Source organism: Geotrypetes seraphini, chromosome 5, assembly GCF_902459505.1.
Source record: "Geotrypetes seraphini chromosome 5, aGeoSer1.1, whole genome shotgun sequence".
In the NCBI taxonomy this organism is placed as follows: Eukaryota; Metazoa; Chordata; class Amphibia; order Gymnophiona; family Dermophiidae; genus Geotrypetes; species Geotrypetes seraphini.
Window position 1 is genome coordinate 211,375,776 of NC_047088.1, and position 20,137 is coordinate 211,395,912.

The window sequence follows — 20,137 nt, forward strand, 5'->3', positions numbered from 1 at the left end:
AATTAGGTGCCTTGTTCCTATTGACACTTTACCAGGAATCTCACTCAAATGGAGATCTGGTACCCAAAAGGAAGCTTTTTAAATGTGTGTAATTGCTTGGAAAGAAAAGCAGCAACCCATCTGAAAAGTTGAAAGGAAATCCAGATAAAAAGCAGTGACATGTAAAACATGAAGCAAGAAATGCATCATATTTATTTGCAAAGAAAATCAGGAAATGTGTCAGAAGTAATGCACTTCTCCTTAATGCTTATTGGAGCTGAACAGTATAAAAAGCCGTGCAGCTGAAACAGATATGTACAGATCTTGGGATCCTGAAGATTTCTAGAAATTCCAGAGCAAAGAGGACCAATTTTTCCTCAATATACTATAGCTCGCCATCTACAAAGGTAAGGAAGGGTACAATGGATATATCATATTTTAATGTTTGATCTCTATAATGATCTGAAAAACCAGGTTATTCACCGTTTATGCTTTAAAAGTGTTCTGTTAAGATGTAATATAAATGCTTGATCATTTTAAGAAATATAGATGCTAATGCCAGATATTTAAATGTTTAAACAAAGTGAAAAGTGAAAAAACCCAACCTCAAAACTAAGATGCAACAACTAGCAATACATATAATATGAATTATTATGTCATAGAAAGGCCTTTGATGTAGATTTGAATAATCTAGGGCAATCTCTGCCTGGTGAAGATGTAAATTGCCAATTCATGTGAACATGTTGGTTAGACATAAAGTATGTGTAAAAAGCCGCAGTTTGCCAGACTTACCTTCCCCAAACAAGATTACTCTTAGTTTGGAAGGCATATTTCTTATCTTTCTGAACCTGTACAGACTTTAAACAAAATGCTAGTGAAGAGGTAAAACTACCTGAAGGGGACAAATACCAGATCTGCAGTTTGAACAGAGTGCTTGCTACTTGTTCATTTGATGAATGTAATGGTAGATTTAGGGGTTCTTCCAGACGCAGATTTATAGTTTTGTGTATCCAATCTGTGCTCACTGTAAATATTGCTCATTCCCAAAGTCGGCAATTTCATGAAAGTTCTATATAACTTGTAAAGTTTTTATTTTTTTTTCTGATTTTCATGTTCATTAGTGCTTTGCCAGTTGTTTCAGAAAGAAATAATTTAGACAAGAAAAGGGTTCAAGTTTCGTTAGGTTTTGATAGACTGCCTATCTAACAAAATCTAGGTGGTGTACAATAAAATGTTTAAAAGAAATTTAACAGTACAAGTGAGCATATTATATACATAAAAAAACTTTTTACAGAAACAAAAGGGGAAGAGGGGGAGAAATACAATCTATGGAAATAAAAGCTGGGGGGGGGGGGAAGAATACTGCGATTCAAAGTCCTGCTGAGCCCTAACAACCATAAACATTTTCAATTCAGATCTAAATTTTAAAAGAGAATCCTGCTGTCTGAGGTGACTAGGCAGAGCATTCTATACTGTTGGAGCAACAACAGAGAAAATGGATTTACGGGTGGTATCATAAACAATGGCACGCAGAGATGGAACAGTAAGGAAGCATTGATTAGTGGAGCGTAGTGATCTAGAAGAAGAATATGGTATGATCAGTGTATCAATAAAGGCGGGAGAATGAGCAGATTTTGTTTTAAATGTAAGAACTAGAATTTTAAGCGTAATACGGTGGGAAATTAGTAGCCAGTGAGCTTTTTAAAACAAAGGAGTAGTACAACCTTATAATAAAATCACTTCCTCCAAATAAAATGGATAAAGTACTAATGTGTGTAACCTTATTTCTGTCTAAAATAATTCTTTCTAAAAGAATTAGATATCCTTACTTATTTGGCAATGCAGAATCAAATAACCATTGCTTTCTCCAGTGTTTCCTCATGAAGAACAACAATAAAAGGATATTTATCGCTGCCATTGCAGTTTGTATAAATTAAATACAGCTCTCTTGAAGGAAGAGCATTGATTATCTGTTATTGGTATAATCAGATTTAAGATGGAGATACTAGCTCATTGCACTTGGTCCTCTGATTTGTCACACCATCTACATCCTACTCTGATCCTTTATCATCTGTTATGACTTTTATGGTCCTCCCAAGTTAACTTAAGTGTGATCCCTTCTTATACAAACCTTTGTTCGCTTGCTTAGCTGACCAAACCCCCACTCCATAGAACTTCATATAATGGTGCACAAAAAAAGCCCAAACACTGCAATATTGATCTCTTATATCCAAACAAATCAAGCTAACAGGAAGCATATGCAGTGTTTGGGCTTTTTTTGTGCACCTCTATATGAAGTGTCATTCTCCAAACAACAGAATATATCAACGGTTTGACTCCTGGAGAAGGCACGAAGGTGCCGAAACACAGGCTGTGTTGGGTCTGATGTTTATTTTTAGTGCAATAAAGTCCCAGTTGAAGCATCTCTTTTGTCTCTACTTTAGTGGATTGAATGTATTTTCTGAAGTACATAAAGCCAATTTTGTCGCTGCTCTACCCATTATTTATCTACTCCAGGAATGCTTATGCAGATATCTCAGTTTTATTAGTTCCTACCTGAGCACAAAGAATGTTGTTCTGCATAGACAGGTTATATTTATTTATTTATTTATTTCAGCCTTTATATACCACTTATAGCCCACATGGTTTACATTCAGGTACTCAAGCATTTTCCCTATCCATCCTGGTGGGCTCACACTCTATCTAATATACCTGGGACAGTGGGGGATTAAGTGACTTGCTTAGGGTCATAATGAGCAGCACAGGGTTTGAACCCACAATAAGAGAATGACATGGTGACAGAATTCATCACTGTCACCATCTCAGTGATTATCCCTTCCCCACAGATAACCATGGGAAACCATCCCCATGTCATTCTTTAAGGAGAGAGGGAAGAATCAGAGTATGAATGGGCACAACCACTGTCCCTCAAGCCTTGCATTGAAGAATGCTGGTGTAGAAGGACTGAGATTGAGACAGACATTAAAGAATGACATGGGATGGTTTCCCACGGTTATCCGCGGGGACTGGAACAGTGATAAATTCTGTTACCCTGTCATTCTCTACCCACAATCTCAGTGTGCTGAGGCTGTAGCTTTAACCACACATCCCCGTATTCTATAAAGTATTCATTGCTTATATTTGATGAGGAATTCTTTAACATCGCATAAATATTGTAGCTCAAATTATTCCAGAACAACATTTTATCAAATGTGTTTCCCACTAAAAGGTTTAAGCAGTATTCATAGAAATCCTTAAAGAGAATCTTTTTAAAAAGAATATGATTTATTAACCCCCTCCCTCCCTTTTTTTAATCAAGGCTTGTTAGTTTTTTTTATCGCCAATTGTTACGGTAAAAGCTCCAATGCTCATAGGAATTCTATGAGTATCAGAACTTTTACCACAGTGACTGGTGATAAAAAACCCTAACGCAGCTTGATAAAAAAGGGGGGGGGAGGTAAGTTTCAAATCTATTAGGTAAATTATTTGAATTATTTAAATATTACTGAAATGATGTGTCTTATTTTATCTTTGCTGTGCTAGATAATAATGAAAATAATCTGCTGTCTGGCTGGGATTCTTTTAATGCTAATACAAGGCAGTTGGCAGAATCCTCTTCAAGATATAGAAGATAAGTCCAGGTAGAGTAAAGGAGCCCTCAGTTCTGTCATCCAAAACCAATAATATATCTTAAACAGAATTTGAGCACTAATGTATTTTAAAGAGCATCACCCTAAGGAGGGAATTCATCAAGCAGCGTTAGGGCTTTAAGTTGTGATAATTGGCCCATACTGCGACTTAAACAGCACTAACTCTGCTTTTCCAAATACATGTTATTTCCAAATACAGTGATATTTAAGTCTCTGTGCATTATTACGTAATGAGATGCAGAATATGCAAATAAATGTTTTGCATCTCATCACTATGCAAATCTTCTAATGTGACTTGTGGTGATACGCCACAAGCTGAGTTAAGGTTCAAAAATAAACCCAACTTTTTGTTGGGGTTATTTACCATCTGGGAGCATCAGGCTACAAAGCTGCAGCCTGATGCTTTCAGGTCACTAGATGAGGGACTTCCATGACTCAAGTTCCCCCCCCCCCCCCAGACTCAGCCTCAAGCCACCTCCAGAGTTCCTTATATGGAAGATCTGACCCCTAGTATGAGTTGCATGAGGCTACTACTAAGGGTGCCACTTTGAAGCCAGCAAAGGACTGGGCAAGAGCGACTGAGCATCACTTCTGCCCGATGAGTCTCCTGGACCCCAGACTCCCATTCTAAACCACAAGTGAAAATGATATGTTGGGGGAAGGGGGAGGGAGGGGCTTCAAATTCCATGGGAGGGATGAGTCAAGAGGGGGCTTTGAGTCAGAGTGCTGAGTCAGGAGGGGCTTGAGTCAGGGGGTCCTGAACTAGTGGCCCGGGAGCATCAGGCTGCAGCTTTGTGGCCCAATGATGTTGGACCATGGGAGTAATGCTGTAAGCAGTGTTGTTCCTATGGGATTTAGCAACCTGTAGTACCAGGATACAGCAGGTTGTTTAATCCTGTGGGGCAACAAGATTCAGTAAAGGATTAACCTTTGCTGCACCTTGATGAATTTCCCCCTAAATGGTGAGAAATATAAAAAAGGATATGCATTTCTGGTTGGCCTCAAAGCATCATCCATGGATAGATAAATTCCTAGTTTAGAACAATTTACACCAGTTTGAATCTTCTGCAAAAGGAACAGCTGGTTAATTATGTGGTTAAGAGCTTATTTTCAGTATTGAGAAAGTGAGGCAAATAAGAAAGTATATTGAACCTGAAAAATTAGCATTGGTAGTACAAGTACTGATTTTATCCAAGTTGGATTATTGTAACACAATATATGTTGGCTGTAATAAGGTCCTGATTAGAAAAATGCAAATTATTCAAATTACTGCAGCAAAGCTTACTTTTTCTGCAAGCAAATATGATCATGTTACTCCGTTGTTAAGATCTTTGGCTACCAATAGAAGCCAGAATTAGATTTAAATTAAGTATGTTAATGTTTAAGATATATCATGGTTGGGCACCTTCCAATTTGATTCAATTAGTAGTCTCGTCTTTTAGGAAATCATCTTTTAATTGCAGATATTGTCTAAAGTTAAATTATCCCTCAGTTAAAGGAGTGAAATATAAGAAAATGCTTACTTCCACTTTCCAATATCAATCAGTTGTTATATGGAATAGCATTCCATTAAAAGTGAGACAGATTATGAACTTTTTAAGATTCAGAAAGATAGTTAAGGTGATATTTTTTGAAGAATATTTAAACTGATTTGAATTTGGCAAGTATAAGGTAGAAATATATGAAAGGTTTTTATAATTTTTATGTAATTCCTGGATGTCTCTTGTCAATCAGTATATTAAGGCCTCCTTTTATCAAGCTGCTTTAGGGTTTTTTATTACTGGTCGCTGCAGTATAAGCTCAGACGCTCATAGGAATTCTAATGAGCGTGGGAGCTTTTACCACAGCAGTTGGCGATAGAAACTCTAACGCAGCTTGATATAAGGGGGCCTAAATTTGTAATCCGGATAGAGCTGAGAGGTTTAATGGCATAATATAAGTACTGTGTTGATTGTACCATAGAATAAATGAAAGCCACTCATTTTTAAGCAACGCAGTTATACAAATTGTCATCATGACTATTATTGAATGTTATTATTTTCGAAGGGTGCTGAAGGGTGGTGGAGAGAGAGAGGGGGGTGGAGAGGAGAGGTGTTGATGGGAAGTGGAGTGAGAGAAAGATGTGGAGAGGAGAAGACGCTGAAGGGAACTGGGGAAGAGAGAGGGGAGAAGATGCTGAAGGGAACTGGGGAAGAGAGAGGGGGGAGAAGACGCTGAAGGGAACTGGGGAAGAGAGAGGGAGAGGAGAAGATGCTGAAGGGAACTTGGGAGAGGGAGGGGAGAAGATGCTGAAGGGAACTGGGGAAGAGAGAAGGAGGGGAAAAGATAATGAAGGAAACTGGGGAAGAGAGAATGGAGAGAAGATGCTGAATGGAAATGGGGAAGAGAGAGATGCCAAACTATGGGGGGAGCAGAGGGAATAAGATGAGTGGCAGAGCAATTGGGGGGAGGGCTGATGGAGGGAGAGATGGAAAGGAAAGAGAAGGCAGATAGTAGATGGAAGGAATTGAATGAGAAGATGAGAAAAGCAGAAACCAGACAACAAAGGTAGAAAAAAAAATTTCTATTTATTTTCTTTTTTTTTGCTTTAAGATAAAGTAGTATATTAGTTGTGTTGATAAACATTTATAAACAAAGCCCTGCCAGCTGAACATCTCTTTCTATAGTTCAGCAGCCAGAACTTTGATTTATAAAATGACAATTGTATGGAATATTGTTTCTTTTTATACTTTAACAAAATAAGCTCAGTGTAAAACTATTTGAGGCTTGTGTGGATGGGATCAGCTGGTTTGCGGTGCAGTGGAGAGATGGGGATTGAGCTTGCAGGGACAGGAATCGAGCTTGCGGGGACAGGATGGGGACGAGCTCGCAAGGACAGGGACAAATTTTTTTCCCCGTGTCATTCTCTAATTCCCATAGAACAGGATATTAATTCTCAGAAACCATATTGGAATAAATGTAAAGCAAAACCTAGTGAATCATATATTGTCTCCAGCAGTCTTCAGGCTAAAGCAGATTTATGTTACTCACAGGATATTCACAGTTTCTCAGTTTGAGCCATTCGATGAATCCAGCCAAATGAGGAATGCAGCCAAACGTCATTCACAAGGCACATTCACGAGTGACTACAGCAAATATCTGGAAAATAAAAAAGCTCAAGAGTTTATCTCCTGGTTGATAAAGAATAAACGAAATGGGTAAGAATACCAGAAGCGATATCATTCCAGTGCTGATGAAAAACAGGGCTTTGTTAATGAACTTCAACTCATAACCCTAAATCCCACCCCAAATTTTTTCTATTGCTTTGTGCCTGAGATTCTCTCTCTTGGAAGATAACTCCTTTTATAAAGTGGTGCTGCCAATTAGCATGCACTGAATGGGCTTCTTCGGATTCAGTGTGCCACTAATCAGTAGCGCTGCTTTGTAAAAAGGGCCCTAAGAGAATTGTCTCTAAAGCATCCCCAGCCTCTACCTTCTCAATGACTAGAATCTAGCCAGGGGTCCAGATCAAATTTCTCTCCTGGCAGCTACCACTTGATTTATCGGCCAGACCACTGGAAAAATTTTTAATAGTCAACAATGAACATGAGTATTTTACTTATAACATTGTTATTCATTTTTGAGATTATATAAATTGGTTATCTCAATGCATTTTTATGGCTATTACATTATTTGAAATAGTATATTTAGACCCTCTTTTACTAAGCTGTGGTCAAGGTTTCAACCACGGTCTGGGGCACTAAATGCTCTGATGCTCAAAGGAATTCTATGAGCGTCCGAATAGCATCAGAATAGTTAGAGCTCTGAGCTTTGGTAGAAACTTCTACCGCAGCTTAGTAAAGAGGGTGTGGGGACTATCAAACTACAACACCTGTTTAAATATGGAGATTACTGTCAAAAACTCTACAAAACAAAAATAGAGGCAAGTGAGATGTCTAAAACCAACCAAGGAAACTACATTTATTAGTCCACAATCAAAATCCAATAGGGATAAACTTGCTCAACAGTAGTGGTCCCAACTAGGATCCCAGTTTTGGCGAAAGCCTTCCTCAAGGGACTAGTGAGATACTTGAGGAGCATATTTCAAAAGAAAAAGAACCATGTCGGCATCACCAACAGCTGAAGGAGCCAAAGTGAAACTAAAAAACTCTAGCAATCAGTTGCTGTTTTGAAAGAATTGATTGTGACTCACTTTAGGCTTGTATAAGCTAAAAGCGGGGTGATAAATGTTGCTTTTATTTATATACTTATCTACTACAACCACATTTCTTTGGCCCCCTTTAACTAAGCCATTGACGTTGGAACGGGTGAGGCCACAGGAGCCATGGCCTCCCCCAAAATTGGCAGTCGCTAGTTGGTGCTTGCCCTCCCACCCTTTTCCCGATGTTGTACATTAAATTTTTGGGACAGTCACTGTGCAGTGTCAATGAGCAGGCCTGCGCTGGAACCACTGTTCCCTCTAAGCTGTGCACTTGTGTGCACTTGCCGAACCCGCACACACAAATTAAAATAGCGCGCACAAAAAATAAATTTTTGCCTAAAATGATTTTCACTGCTAAAATGAAATGTTGCAGAAGACCAGCTGTTCCGATTTCCCATTTATCACATTTATTGAAGCGCTATAATATAAATTTTAAGTCATTCACGTGATTCCGTTATCTTTGGCAGTTGAACTTGACACGTCATGTGCCCCATAGGGCCATAGCCTATGGCCCATAGGATATGAAACACTTCCGATTCTTTGACTTCCTGAAGTTCCGCCATATTGTTTATTTCATGGAATCGTAGTGTGCAGCGTGGTACTGCGATTGTATAACTGTATTCGTTTATTAAATTGCAACCAGATATAACTCTTAAAAATGTCTAAACCGCGAATGGTGAAAAGTGTAAAACGCAAGAGAGCTGCAACAGCTTTTAGGTCTGAATGGCTTGAAGAAATTGTTGAAACGGAGACACCGGAATCTCGAAATACAATGCGTGTTCGACTGTGTGAAATATTTACCTATGACGAAGACGATGGAGTTGTGTGTTATTGTCATGATGCCAAAGCAACTGGAAAATTCTCTACTGGAAAAATATGGGATGATGTTTGGAAACTGGACTTTCTGAAACACCATCTATCAAGTAAATCTCATATCGACAGTATTAGGAAACTCAGAAGTAAAAATCCAAATTTAAGAGGGGGACTGGTTAACATATTGCTTGAAAGCCCAACCAAAAAAGAAAACAGGCAAATTAGTAATGAACGGAAGTTTTCCAGTCCTGATGAAATTAAGGTTCTTGTCGACAGTGTTGTGCTGGCCATTAATATGAATATCTCAATGCTCTCTGTTCAAGATATCAATGAGCACATGGCGAAGTATATTAGTATACCTGATAGCTGCAGAAGCAAAAACTATGCGTTTGAATTTCTTGGAATTATCAATGGCATCGTGCAAGATGATTGTATGGCAGATATTAAATTAGCAACGTATCATACATTAACTGTTGATGAAAGCACAGACATTTCTGTCAACAAGTACTTAATACTCTACTTTAAGTATTGGCCAGTCAATTCAAATGAGTATAGGACATCATTTGGTGGGATGCTACAGTTGGAAGCATGTGATGCTACATCAATAGTAACAGCAATTAGGGAATTCTATAGGAAACATGAACTTGACCTGAATAAAATGGTTATGTTCACCGCTGATGGTGCCTCTGTTATGTTGGGCAAAATAGATGGTGTTGCAGCACAGCTGAGAAAAGACATTCCATATTTATTGCAGCATCATTTTTCCTTCCTAATGTTGTTTACCATATATGTTTTCTTTAACCTTCTCAAAATTGTATTTCTTTCCCTTCTCCTTTCCCTTTGTATCCCATGTTTGTCTTAAGTTTTTTTTAATTAAATTGTCAGTCTCCCTTTATTAACTTATGTTTATTATTATACTATGTACATCGCTTAGAATGTTAAATAAGCGATTAATCAAATATTGAATAAACTTGGACTTTCTGATTCATTGAAAGAAGTAAAATTGATGAAAGAAGTAGAAACTGTAATGAGAACTGTGTACACGGTGTTCTGTCGGTCTTCTACTAAACGATGCAAATTTTAAAAAATAGCAGATGCATCTGAATGTGAATCAATTACATTCAGACATCTGAATGAAGTGCGCTAGTTATCTAGACACTTTGCACTTAAAGCAATTATTCAAAATTATGATCCCCTGTTAAAATATTTTGAAGAAGACAAAGATAATGATCCTATTGCAAAGTAGTGCTATAAGAAGCTGAACAGTGAACAATTTCATATTACACTTGAAGTTTTGAATGATGTCTTATCAGAACTGGCTTCCTTAACCATGGCATTTCAAAAACGTGGTTTGACACCATTGGAAGCTTATCATCTTGCACAGGGTAAACTGAACAAACTTCGAATGCAATACTTAGGCGGCAAGGTTAAGTGGAGTGATAAAGTCAACAGTCTTCTTGACAACAGGATGAGGTCTGGAGAAAAAGTTTCAGTGGATACTAATTCCATATTAACCTTCATCAACATCCTATGTTTGCATCTGGGTGAAAGATTTCCTGAAAATGAAGTTGAGGAATAGTCTGCTTTTGCCTGTACAGCAATATCACAATGCGACTTTGACTTCGGAAATGGACATATCAAATCCCTTTGTTTAAAGTATAAACAATTTCTTCTGGAGGAAAGTGTTATTATTCAGCAATACAATGACTTTAAATTCCTTGTTGCAGAAAAAATCAAAAGCAATCTGATAAACAGCTTTCCAGATATGATGAAATTTGCATTTCAGAATGATCAATTTGCAGATTTAGCAAAATTGATGGACATTGGTGCCACATTCTTAGCATCTAGTTCAGATTGTGAGCGTGGTTTTAATCTAATGAACAATTTGAAGACTAAACAAAGGAATCATTTACATTTAGAGCATTTGGAAATGCTGATAAGTGTTAAGAGTCACCTTCAAGATGGAGGCTTAACAGATCTTGACAGAATTTATTCAGACTGAATAAATATGAAAGATCGTAGGGAAAACTTTGAAAACTAAATTGCTGTTATTTTCTAAATTTTAAGTATAAAGTACAATGATACCTTATTTATAGGTAGCGCTCAATGAAACATTTCAATGAAATATAATTTATGTAATGTAATGTAATGTAATTTATTTCTTATATACCGCTACATCAGTTAGGTTCTAAGCGGTTTATGTTTATTGAAATGAGACTTTATGTTACATAAAGTGTAACTAACATAAAGTGTAACTAAAATTACATTGTGTTTTCGTTAATTCAGACTAAACTCAAAGACCTGCCCATAAATGCCCATAACTGAACTCTGGGCCCTCTGGCAATCACTTTTATAGCGCACACAAATTTAGTTTTTCTTTAAAATGCGCACAGATGAAATTTTTTGCGCACACATCCCCTATGAAAAATTAGAGGGAACATTACTGGAACCCTTCATTCTACTTCTAGGGGCAGGCCTGCTTGTTGACGCTACATGGCAGCTGCCCTGAAGATTTAAAGTGCAACGCTGGGAGGAGGTAGAAGGTAGAGTCGAGAACTGGTGACAGGCTGTGCCGCAGGATTCCGGCCAAACAAAACAGCATTCCACTGCCTATGAACTAAGCCACGGGAGTGTGTACTGTGTGGCAAATGCTCTGATGCCCATTCAATCCCTATGGGCAGTGAAGCATTTTATGCATTGGCCCACGCTATTGGGCTTAGAAAAAGAGGGGGTTTGTTGGGGTTTTTTTTCAATTCTTTATTTATTTTCAAATTACAATAAGTGCAACAATATATTCAAACAAATTGAGGGGGTTTGTTTTTACACATTTCTTTGAAAAAAAACCAACAACTCGTAATTATGAGAGCAGGTCTGATTGTAGACAGAATATGACCAGTAGCTGCCTTTTCTAGAGTTAAAATCTATTTTTACATTTCTTTGAGCAGAATTTCAAGACGTCATGCTGAACTTGAAAGACATGCAGATGGCACCTTCACCAGTGATCTCAGTATTTACTTGCAAAATCAAGCTGTCAAAAGATTTGTGGAATGGTTATTAAGCTCAGAAGGACGAGAGCTGTAAGTATGTGCTATATGGTTTAAAAGATAATCATTCTTCTCCCTATTTCCTGACCCAAGTAAGAAGAGTTTGTGGTCTTAGTTCAGGGCATAGCTGACAGGTGTTTACATTTCTAAAATGCTATTATGACACACGTTTTTAGTACCAATTGCAGGGAATACATCTTACTGCAGAATTTAAGGAAACTATAGCAACCTCTCAGCTATGGAAATGATCCTTGTTGGGCACATTTGAGAAACCTTGGGAAATTGGAGAGAGAAAACTAATATATTTCTTTTCTCAGCTCTTTTGATCATCTGGTACTTAAATGGAAGACTACTTTTAACCAATACCGATTCCAGATAATATAAAATAATATCAGTGAGTGATGAGACTGGTGAAATTATTAGCTACTTAATCTTAAGAGATATGATTTAAAAAAGGGATATAAACAAATATGTATGATATTTGTTAAAATGTTTAAAAAAGTACTATCCTTTCAAAGAGCCAACATATCCACCTTTGAATAGTTGAATTCTTGATCAGTCCAGATAGCAAACTTATCAAGAGATGCTATTTATTTAGTCTATTCATACATAGGAACCACTGAAATTTCACTGTATTGCCCATGCAGTATTTCAAAGCAGTGTCAATGCACATAAACTTTAGATACTGCTTTATAACCGCTGAAGAGCTTTAGCTTAGAGAAATGGGGGTGCTAATTATAAACTTCAATGCAGTGGTCAGTGCACTGATGCATTTTCCTGCACCAGAGCACCAAAAAGAATAAGGCTGCAAATCTGGAACGCATTGCCAGAGGTTGTGGTAAAAGCGGATAGCGTAGCTGGTTTTAAGAAAGGTTTGGACAAATTCCTGGAGGAAAAGTCCATAGTCTGTTATTAAGACATGGGGGAAGCCTCTGCTTGCCCTGGATCGGTAGCATGGAATGTTGATACTCATTGGGTTTTGGCCAGATACTAGCGACCTGGATTGGCCACTGTGAGAACGGGCTACTGGGCTTGATGGACCATTGGTCTGACCTAGTAAGGCTATTCTTATGTTCTTATAAATTGGGTTTTATTTTTTGGCATGGGGCATATTTGGTGGCAGTGCTAATTGGTTAACGCAACTCCCATCACTGTGTAATAACCGATTAGAGCATGGAAAGAGCATGAGTCCTTACCACTTGGCATATGAGAAATGCAAATAAAATGTGAGAAATGCAGCCATTTTATAGCCGCACTAAAAGTGGCTTCAGCGCGTGGTAAAGTTTTTGCAACCCCTCTCCAGCACCATGCCACATCTCTTCCTCAATTCCCTTCACCATCATGTCCAACATTCCTCCCTTTCCATCTGTCCCACTGTTCCCTCTCCACCACCACATCCAACATTTTTCTCTCTCATCTTTCTCTCCTCACTCTTCCACCACCTCAATTCTTTCCCTCCCTATGCCCAACAATTCTCCTGTTTCTTCCTTTCCCCGTGTACACCATCTCTTTTCCTCTCACACTTATGCTCAACAATTCTCCCTTTTTATTCCCTCCCCCACCTCAGCATCTCTTTCCCCCCCTCCATCCTTCCATCCTATGTCTCAAGGTCATGCCCCTTCCTCCCTCCCCTGTCCTAAGTTCATGCCTCCTCCCTCCTTCCATCCTTTGTCCCAAGTTCACACTCCCTTCCTTGTCTCAATGTGCCCTTCCCCTCCCTTCTGTGTCCCAATACACCCCTCTCCCTCCATCCCTCCCTTCTGTGACCCAACGTGCCTCTCTACCCTCCCTCCCTTGTCCTAAGTTCATGCCCGCTTCCAGAGGTGTGTACCTGTGTTCTGGTTGGCTACAAGATATCCAAGTAGGCCTTATCCTCCTTCCTTCCAGTTGCATTTATTTCTTCACAAAGCCAAAGCAGCAGAGTATAGCCAGAGGTCCTGGTGTGCTGGCTATGTGGCCTCCTACCAAAAGATGTGCGGCCACACAGCTTAGAGGGAACATTGCTTTATTTCTTTTCACTTTTTATCTAATCAATTTTCTATTTCCTCTCACCCCTCAGCTTTCACATTTCTCATCCTCCTATTCCCTTTTATCTGCTTTCCATTAACACATTTCTATCCTCGTATACTCATTCTGCTCATTCATCTCCTTGACAATTCGACTACATGGATCCACCATTTCTAGCATCTCCCCTTCTTTTTGCTTACTCCACCCTTGTAACCCAGCATTTCCTTCCTCTCTCTCTCCCACAAGTCCTACATCTCACCTTTCTGTCCTTCCACTCACTCTTCCCAAGGCTGATATCTCTCCTCCCTCCCCCTTTCGTCCCTAGTCCATATCCCCTCTGCCTTTTCCTGTCTCTCTCTCCTCTTCTTCCTCTGCTCTCCCTGAGTAGTCCATCTTTCCTCCCCTTTCTGCCCCTCTCCTGAATCTCCTTCCCTATCCACATTTTGCTCTCTCCACCAAATACATCTCTCCCTCTCCCCTTTTGCCCACCCAAATCCATGTCTCCCTCCCTTTCACTCCTACTTTCTATCCCTGACCCAACCCCCAGCTTTCCTCCATGTCCTTCTCTCCCTCTCTTGCTCCCTCTGTCTTCCTCCAAATCCGTCTCTCACTGTACTCCTTCTACCTTCCTCAGCCATCTTTCTCTGTGATCCTTCTACCCCCTCTGCCATCTCCAAGTTCATCTCTCCCTGTTCCTCACAAATCTGACCTTTCCCTCCTCCCCTTACCCCTTATCCTCCTTCCCTCATTTGAATCCAGCATCTCTCCCTCCCCCATGCCCTCTCCCAAGTTCTATGTCACTTCTTCTTTACCTTCTACCACTTCCCCAAATCTGGCAGCACCAGGTAGCGCTCTGGAGGACACAGCATCATGCTGCCGGCTAGCGTACATGCTGGCAGGCTTTCTTTGCCATGAACCTTTTCCAAACATCTCCTCCTCCCCCTCCCCATGCATCTACTTTACATTTCTTGTAAATGTTGCCGGACAGAGGAACTGATTTCTCAATGCTGCCCTGAAGCCAGTCGGCATCTTCTCTCCCCTGCACCCCACCCTCTCTGACAACTTTCAGTTTCTGCTGGGGCAGGCAGTGGAGAGAAGATGCCGGCCGGTGGCAGGGTAATGTTGAGAAGTCGGTTCCTCTGCCCGGCAATATTTACAAGAAATGTAAAGTAGACACATGGTGGAGGTATGTGTGTGGGGGGGGTGGGGGGGGAGAAGGAGGAGTAGATGTCGGGGAAGGTTTGCGGCAGAGAGAGCTGACCAGCAGTATGCTGGCCAGCAGCAAGATGCCACCCCCAGGAGAGTGCCACCTGTGTAGATACACCGTCGGCCCCGTTACCTCCTGGAATTTTTAGGTTGGCCATGGCTCCTGTGCATCCCACCCCCATTCTGATGCCTATGATATAGGGGCTCTTTTAGCAAACAGTGATAAAAAGTGGCTTTAAAGTGCCTTATGTAGGTCATTCCAATATACTAAGAACATTTTTACTGCTGGGGTAAAATGGCCGATTTTCCTCTTTTTCATATTAATAGCCATGCACTAATTTTCCCATCAGTGTGTGAGTCCTTACCAGCTCCTATTTTGTAGGCAGTTGGAACTCATGTGTTAAGCCAGCACTAATCAGTTAGTGTGTAGCAATGCCCATGTGCTAACTGATTACGGTAGAACATGCTCACTCTATGCCAGTGTTTCTCAACTCAATCCTGGAGTACCCCCTTGCCAGTCAGGTTTTCAATATATCCACAATAAATATGCATGAAACAAATTTGCATATAATGGAGGCAATGTATGCAAAACAAGTTTATGCAAATTCAATGTGAATATCCTGAAATCCTGACTGGCAAGGGAGTACTCCAGGACCGAGTTGAGAAATACTGCTCCATGCCTCCAGACCTACCCCTCCAGTGCTAAAAAAAAACCTCCCATTTTTTACAAAAGCGCAGAAAAGTTTTTCAGTACCAGCTGGCGCACTGAGTACTCTGCACTACTCCGATGCTCATAGGAACTCTATGACTATCAGAGCAGCGCAGATCATTCAACATGCCAGCTGGTGCTATAAACCTCTTTGCTTTTGTAAAAGGGGGCGTGGGGTGGTAAATTTTAATTTATAGCATGTAAATAGTGTGTGTACATCCACAAATTACCGTGGATACCTTAGCGCACCCCCATAGTAAGCACTGATGCTTGCTTACCACAGCTTTTCAAAAGGTCCCCATGGAAACTTATCCAGAAATATTTAGCCTATCCCAAAAATAAGGGACATCTGAGAGGCAGGAAGCAATTCTAGAATTTTTGCTTTCTGAAGTTTCCCAGAAGAAATCAGTGCTGCTAATGAATTAGCCAAACAACAAGTTGTTGGCAGTTTTACCAATAATATCAACAAAGATCTAGATCAGTGTTTCTCAACTCGGTCCTGGAGTACCCCCTTGCCAGTCAGGTTTTCAGGATATCCACATTGAATTTGCATAAACTTGATTTGCATACACTGCCTCCATTATATGCATATATCTTTCATGCATATTCATCGTGGATATCTTGAAAACCTGACTGGCAAGGGGGTACTCCAGGACCAAGTTGAGAAACACTGGTCTAGATACTATTGATGTCAAATAATTAATAGATTGGTTAATTAACACCAAAGTTACCCAAAGGTAAATGTATTGTGAGAATGAGACGAACAGTAGTTCTTCATAAGCTTCAATTTTCGGTATTATAGATATTTTTCATTCCCTTATTTTACTATCAAAGAATGTATATAATCCTAGATTACCGTATATTTCTATTTACTGCAAATTACCTACTTAAAAGACATCAGGATGCCATTGCATACTTCTGTCTTTTAAAAACTAATCCCTCCCCCTTTTACTAACCCGCAGTAGAGGTTTCAATTGCAGCCTGGTGCGCTATATGCTCCGACATTGTTCTGACCCTCGTAGAATTCTTATGAGCGTCAGAGCATTTAACACCCCGAGCCATGGTAGAAATGTTTACCGAGACTTAGTCAAAGAGGGCCAAAGATTGCTCTGCAAATTTTGAAAATACTACTAATACACAGAACATTTGTACTAGGAAATTAATAAATCAAATTTGTTTCACCACAGTCATAAAATCTATCATTCCAGTTAGATCACTGTTTAGTAATTATTAAATGGTTGTTTAACTCATAGATAGTTCATTTCATAAAGATGAGGAAAAATCTGGCCTTAGTGTGCTCTTATGCCTTTTCCATGCTCTAAGGTCATTTTTACTGCAGCTGTAAAATATTCTGATTTTGTATTTATTTCATTTATGTCTGTGCACTAATGTTGCCTTTCTAAATTACCATGGGAGCACTGATTGCCACATATTTTGTATATTGTAGGGGCTCCAGTGTTTTTCTGTGTGCTAACCAGTTAGCATATGGAAATATAGATGTACTAAGGCCCTGGTTCTCGTAAGGGTGCTGAAAATTGGGCGGCAGTAGGTGTCCTACCGCCACCTAACTTAATTGGTTTAATTGGCGACAAATGACGCGGTAATTGACCGTGTCAATTAAAACCAATTAAAAACTCATTTTTAAAAATGTAGGCACCTGCAGAATAGGCTGCTGATGTCCCATCTACAGAAGCGACTATCAGCGTCAACAGTCAAAGTGGATGAGGCTTGCGCCGGAAGTGACCATGGGCTCTGGTAGGAGCCCTTGTGGACATGATTCTCGTGTAAAGTAGGCCCTGGAAATGTAGATCAGTAAAACCCTGGCCTACATTTTCAGTGTCTACTTTACACATGGCTGCGATTCTGCAACCAGCGCTGGTGCATGATTGACATGCGACTGGTGCTGGTTTTGGAGGCGCCGGCCAATACCGGTGCCAGTTGCAGAATCCAACCATAACCTGTTAGCATAGGGTTGTCCATTCTCTGCCCCCAACATGCCCCCTCATGAAAAGTACAAACATGGCAAAACTATCAGAATGCTTTAGTGCAGGAGTTCTTAACCCAGTCCTCAGGACATATCTAGTCAATCAGGTTTTCAATGAATATGCATGAAATAAATTTGCATCCACCACCTCCATTCAATGAAAATTTGTCTCATGCATATTCATTATAGGTAAGGTTACCAGATTTTATGTATGTAAAATCCGGACCTGTAAACCCGCCCAAGGCCTGCCCAGTGCCACCCATCCATGTACTGTTACGCCCTTGCTATGCCACAGCATCGCCCCTAGCCCCATCCCCCCTCAGTCTGCTCGTCTTGGTTGGGAGGGCACTGCGCGGATGCCCCTGCACATGCGCGGATGCCCCTGCACATGCGCAGATGCCCCTCCCGATGCAATCTGCTTTCCAAACCCGGACATAGTGCTGGATTTTGAGAATCTGTCCGGATGCCCTGACATGCCCTCTATAAAGAGGAAATGTGCAGGTAAATCTGAATGTGTGGTAACCCTAATTATAGGTATTCTGAAAATCTTACTAGCTAGGTTTGTCCCAAAAACTGGTTTGAGAACCCCTGCTTTAGCACATACCACATTAGGCCATTCTTGCTGTGTTAGATGTGTTAGTGCCTAATGCATCTTAGTAAAAGGGCCCCGTAATATCAGTGGTGTAGAAAGGGTAGGAGGCACCTAGGGTGATTGTATGCCTACCACCTCCTTCCATATCTTTCTGCTCCTTCCATGCCCCCCATGCCACACTTACGCCATCCCTTCCCCCTGTACCTTGTTAAATCTTTACCAGCACAAGCAGCTTCTCTGGCCTGATGCTCACACTAGCGCTGGCTTTCCCTCTGATGTCACTTCCTGGCCCTGCGATCCGGAAGTGATTTCAGAGGGGAGCCAGGCCAGTGTGAGCAGCAGGCCTGAGAAGTTGCTCACGCTGGCGAAGATTTAAAAAGGTACAGGGATGGGGGAATGGAGGGTGCGATCATGGCATGGAGGAGGGGCAGAGAGGTGCCAGTGCCCCTACCAAGATGGCACCTGGGCAGTCTGCCCCGCCCTCTTCCTTACTACGCCATTGTGTAATATTGATGTGTACTCCATCAGCTTCCAAATAAAGCAGGTTGAAGTGTGAAAAAAAATAATGATTTCTCTTAGTAAAAAGGGAATAATATGCTTACATCCAAGCTATGTTTTTAATGTGAAAGGACAGTTAAGGATGAGGGCATTTAATATACAGACTCAAAAGATCATTGTGCATAGTGATAAATCTGAAATATGTTTTCTGTATAAATAATTACTTAGGCAACTGTCACTGTCTTTGTTTTGAAGGAACCTTCCAGAAATGGAAGAATTTTTAAGGATGCTGCCATCTACCTGACCACTTCAAAATTACATTCAAAAGAATTACAGCAGGTGTACCATAGGACCCTACAGTATCACTTTGCATGCAAGAGAAATGAATTCACCTGTAGTGCATTGCCAAAGGATTGAACTTGGAATGTTTTCCCAAAAGGACATCTAAAGTTAAAGGAATAAATTATAAGCATGTAAAGTCCTCAGACTTGCCATATACTTAGAGCTAAAAAAAGAATCTTTTTATGCTTAACAGTGAAATTAATTTTCTATAAAACTGACCTGTATATATAAATGATTCCAATCTCATAATGACTCTATCAATGATTTCAAGGGGCTGGGCTGTCAAACTTTCTTGAAAATTGAAGTACCCTACTGAAATATTTATTACGAAAATGCTAAAGCTTTCAGAATATTAAACAATAGCCTTAAATAAACATTTTCAAGCTTTTTTGTGTGTCTTTTTTAACCATGAATTTGATCACAAGTAATGGTGTTGTCTTTACTGTGAAGCTGTGGAGGGGCTAATTGAAAGGGACGTCTAAGTCTGTTTACGTCCATCTTGCAAGTCGTCCAAAGTTAAAAAGAGCCTAAGACACATTTTCGAAAGATACGTCCAACATTTTTTACTTTCAAAAATCGTCTAATTATACGTCCTGCCGATCTGATCGTCCAAGCCTCTAAATCGTCTATCTTTATACCACATTTCCGTCCAACTTTCCATCCAAGTCCAAAACGCCTAGAACAAGCCCTGTTGGACGTGGGAGGGGACGTGGGAGGGGTCTGCAAAGTGATGGATTGCACACCCAGACATGCCACCTAAACAGTGGGGAACCTTACAGGGCACTGCTGTGAACTTCACAGCTCCCTTATAGGTTACAGTGAGCCCCCATAACCACCTCCAGAATCCCCTAGACCCACTTATCTACCACCCCAATAGCCCTTATGGCTGCAGGAGCCACTTATATGCCAGTAAAACAGGGTTTTGGGGGTGTATAGGGCAGTGCACATGTTTCTGTATCAATGCAGTGATTACAGGGGCTTATGGGCATGGGTCTTCCTCTCTATGGGTCCCTAACCCACCCCCAAGATGGCTTAAGCTGCCTCTGGGCTGGACGACTAGGCTTTCCTATGCCAGGCGGCCAGGTGATAATGGTCTGGAGGCCAAAATTTAA

General features: G+C 40.4%; 1 protein-coding gene and 1 long non-coding RNA gene across 2 annotated transcripts in view; one reads left to right on the plus strand and one right to left on the minus strand.

Annotated features, from left to right (window-relative positions):
- Positions 1-229: 229 nt before the first annotated feature.
- GCG (glucagon) lies at positions 230-19,403 on the plus strand. Its single transcript, XM_033945202.1, has 5 exons — positions 230-386; positions 3,523-3,620; positions 6,662-6,826; positions 11,589-11,720; positions 18,939-19,403. Exons 2-5 carry the CDS (start codon positions 3,529-3,531, stop codon positions 18,985-18,987), a joined length of 438 nt encoding a protein of 145 aa, XP_033801093.1. The 5' UTR covers positions 230-386; positions 3,523-3,528; the 3' UTR covers positions 18,988-19,403.
- The window catches only part of LOC117360803, a 48,586-nt gene continuing 35,113 nt past the window's right edge, over positions 6,665-20,137 (minus strand). The window contains exon 4 of the long non-coding RNA XR_004539521.1: positions 6,665-6,767. This is a non-coding gene — a long non-coding RNA (uncharacterized LOC117360803). The remainder of the gene's footprint in view (positions 6,768-20,137) is intronic.